Raw genomic sequence first — 4007 nt, forward strand, 5'->3', positions numbered from 1 at the left:
CCACTTATCGGCGAGAAAGTACTCAAAAGAGATCATCCGCTCTCTTCCGCAGTAAACAATTTTGCACAGAAGCTTGCTCCGAAGTATTCTGGCCCATATATCGTCAGAAAATTCAAGTCGACCAATACAGTTGAACTTGTGAATCCGAACGCACCAGGTGGGCGTACCATTCATGTGCATCTGCAAGATCTAAAGCAGCTGCCAACCGAATACTAAACTTGAGTAGCCGCTAGCGCGATCTCTACCGAGCCTACGGACTCTAACTCCGAGCCACCTAGCACCAATGTAACGCAACCATAGACGTTGCCAACACTAATCAAAGCGTCCGTTTGCTCATCTCTTTCCAGGTAACCAAAATGAAACCGACAACCAGCAAAAGGCCGCATGCATCGAGCCGCCAACCACGGCCGCCGGACGAGCCGCAAAGGCCGCCACCTTTCCGGCCACCCCCGGAAGCACGACCTCGGGTGCACACGAATGCAACCGAGACATACCAGTTGCACGCAATCAGCATAGATGTCGCAGGGTCAGCTGCCCGAACTCGCCCGTGGGTACCCAAGCAGCCGCAGCAGCACAGCGCCCGCAAACAGCAAACGCGGCCGGGCAGACAGCCCGCAGAATTAGAAGCACTGCCGCGACAGACGCCGCTTAGCACAAACGCCCGTAAACTGACGACCACCAGACGAGTCCCAGTGGCCGGGGAATTAAACACCGAAACCTGTGCCATCCCCACGGCCTACGTCGAGACGACACCTGTTTGCCCAAAGGCCCAACCGACCGACGATGCAACGCCCGCCCAAACGACCACCACGGCACACGTCGAGACGACACCAAAGGCCCAACCGACCGACGAGGAGACGGCTACCCAGACGACCACTACGGCACACGTCGAGACGACACCAAAGGCCCAACCGACCGACGAGGAGACGGCTACCCAGACGACCACTACGGCACACGTCGAAACGACGTCGGTTCGCCCAAAGGCTCCAACAACGGCGACAACAAGCCCCTTGGCCGGGACCAGCACACGACCAACCCCGCCTATCACGGCGGCCGAAAAAGCGACACCGGCAAGCGAGATTCCAGCGTTCTTGGAAGGGCTGACCATGACACGGCAGCATTTTATCAAGCGCTCGAAACGAACGCTATTTTACCGAGGCCGACGGTTGGCCCTACAGAGACTAGAAGGCGAGCAGGTATTGGTGCGGTACGGCAGTGGACGTTGCGTCCTACATTTATATGACTGAACAGCGGAAGCTGAATTGCATTAGTTAAGGAGCCATGTAAAATTTGTATGATTAATCCAATAAATTTGAATTGTATTAGTTTAAGAACCAATGTGAGAATTTGTACGTCTAGGCCAATGAATTTGAATTATATTAGGTTGAGTATCAGTTTATGAATAATATATAGAGCTCACTAGTTGTAAGTACGCATAATCGTAGGATAAGACGCCTTGTACTTTAAATTAAGAATTTGCTATTAAATAAAGATTCCACACCCGCTTCCCGCTCATGGCACACGCCAACCAGGACAGCCAGCCAGCCAGCCAGCCAGCCATCCTCCAGCCGAACCATCGTGGGAGATCGAAACCGCTCCTTCCACCGGCCGCCAGCGAAGTATCATTGTCCGAAGTGAGGGGGGGACTGTAACGTGGCTTTTACCACCTTACAATAATTTACGTCAACTTCGCTCCACAGTACATCATGTACCTTCACCATACCACCATACGTACTAAACTTCACCGCATTGACTACGCACCCAACTCACCTCACTACGATGATGAAAGCTGCTAGAGCTTTTCACCATACGTACTAACGCACCATACGCATACAACTTACCTCGCTACGGTGACGAAAGCTGCGCTATGCTGCTATAAAAGCAAGCACTTTACACCAAATGCGATCATTTGCTCCAGCTCGCCGAACCGGACGGTCGCCCAGCATCACGTAGGAAAGCAGCAGTAAGCAGGGGTAAGTGCAAGTAGAAGTAGATATTTCGCAGGCATTGCGCAGAAAAGGCATCACACTTCGGTGTGATGCCAGTGCTCGCAATGACCCTGCCGTAGAAGTGTAGTGCATACCGTAGAGGGTTCTTCGCAGGCATTGCGCAGAAAAGGCATCACACTTCGGTGTGATGCCAGTGCTCGCAATGACTGCCATAGAAGAGGGTTCTTCGCAGGCATTGCGCAGAAAAGGCATCACACTTCGGTGTGATGCCAGTGCTCGCAATGACTCTGCCGGAGAAGTGTAGTGTATACCGTAGAGGGTTCTTCGCAGGCATTGCGCAGAAAAGGCATCACACTTCGGTGAGATGCCAGTGCTCGCAATGACTGCCATAGAATGGGGTACTTCGCAGGCATTGCGCAGAAAAGGCATCACGCTTTGGTGATGCCAGTGCTCGCAATGACTCTGCCGTAGCATGGGATACTTCGCAGGCATTGCGCAGAAAAGGCATCACGCTTTGGTGATGCCAGTGCTCGCAATGACTGCCGTATACCATAGAATGAGGTACTTCGCAAGCATTGCGCAGAAAAGGCATCACGCTTTGGTGATGCCAGTGCTCGCAATGACTCTGCCGTTTTGTTAGGCAGGTATCGGTACGCGCAAAGGCTCGACCGTTACTTTGAGGGGCACAGCTGCGCTGCTTCGAACAGCGTCAGTACCACTGCTTACGTACCGTAGGGCACCGTTACTAAAAACTAACGTGACCAACAGGCGACACGTAACTGGCGTACAGTTGAGAGTTGATAGCTGGAGGTCAACGAAGACGGTTGGCGAATAATAAGATCTCTCCTACACAGAGGAGCCCGTTTTCATCACCGCCGTGCCGACTTCATCAAGCGTCAACGCCGGGCACGCTAATTTCACCCGTTTTTCATCACCGCCGTGCCGACTTCATCAAACGTCAACGCCAGGCACGCTTAGTTTCGCCCGTTTTCATCACCGCCGTGCCGACTTCATCAAGCGTCAACGCCGGGCACGCTAATGTCACCCGTTTTCATCACCGCCGTGCCGACTTCATCAAGCGTCAACGCCGGGCACGCTAATGTCACCCGTTTTCATCACCGCCGTGCCGACTTCATCAAGCGTCACCGCCTGACTCATCAATCCCGTTTATTTCCATCGCGCTGGTCTGGCTATCCGCATAAGGAGTGGGGGTGTGGATATAACTTTACGAGGATAAAACTCGTCTCTCTTTTGCTAAGGGTTCGTGGGTCCCAAGGCTGACCCTGGAGCGGCTGACCTTACCTCAGCTATGGACGAAACCCCATTACAAGTTTTTATTTATTAAAACCAATGTTATAGATGTGATTTACATCATCAAATGTATAAGTTAACACGAAACATATTTATAATTATAGCTGACGCTGATATTTTAATAACAAATATAGCTGAGCTAATATTTCGCAATCAGAAATAAAGTTATAGCTGACAGTAATATTTTCGTCAACAACAGGAAGCGAACATCAGCCACGAGCCGCAAAGGTGCAATTCCACAGAACTGCAAGTTACGGGACAGGTAGATTAAGGTTACTTTTAGCTTAAGAAAGAATATGTAAGTCAGTTGCAATTTAAAGTTTAATAAAGAAGGTCATACGGACCCAATTAAAATAAAACCACTTTTTTCGGAGTTCTAGCAAAAAGCCCGATAACTTATACTTTCTTTTTCAAGATTTTTTTTAATATGATGTTTTTTTATGGTCCAAAAAATCATATACAGTAGAATCCCGATTATCCGAACATCGATTATCCGAATATCCGATTATCCGGACTCATTCGTCTCAGCTCTAATTGTCAATTTAAAAATGTTTTGACATGTTACGACAAGTTTATTTTCGCGTCCGATAATAAATAACGAGAGAGAAGATGAAGAAGAGACTGAAACTGGGGATGTATGTCAAGTACCATCTCACGCAGAAGCTTTTGAAGCTCTTGATATTGCTTTTAAGTGGTTTGAAAGACAGGATGTATCGGATCCCATACAGTTGTTACAACTGAAACGCA

At 49.6% G+C, this 4007-nt stretch overlaps 1 protein-coding gene across 3 annotated transcripts; it reads left to right on the forward strand.

The window, feature by feature from the left end:
* The first annotated feature begins 210 nt into the window (after positions 1-210).
* On the forward strand, positions 211-1968 carry LOC120768584 (proteoglycan 4-like). 3 transcript variants are annotated; one of them, XM_040095341.1, is made up of 2 exons: positions 211-285; positions 348-1966. In XM_040095341.1, exon 2 carries the CDS (start codon positions 357-359, stop codon positions 1245-1247), a length of 891 nt encoding a protein of 296 aa, XP_039951275.1. In that variant the 5' UTR covers positions 211-285; positions 348-356; the 3' UTR covers positions 1248-1966. The 3 variants fall into 3 exon arrangements, with proteins under 3 accessions (XP_039951275.1, XP_039951276.1, XP_039951277.1); XM_040095342.1 differs by lacking the exon at positions 211-285 and having other exon boundaries at positions 337-874; positions 944-1968; XM_040095343.1 differs by lacking the exon at positions 211-285 and having other exon boundaries at positions 337-854; positions 924-1968.
* Positions 1969-4007: the final 2039 nt, after the last annotated feature.

The sequence above is a fragment of the Bactrocera tryoni genome, chromosome 2 (genome assembly GCF_016617805.1).
Source record: "Bactrocera tryoni isolate S06 chromosome 2, CSIRO_BtryS06_freeze2, whole genome shotgun sequence".
Taxonomy (NCBI): Eukaryota; Metazoa; Arthropoda; class Insecta; order Diptera; family Tephritidae; genus Bactrocera; species Bactrocera tryoni.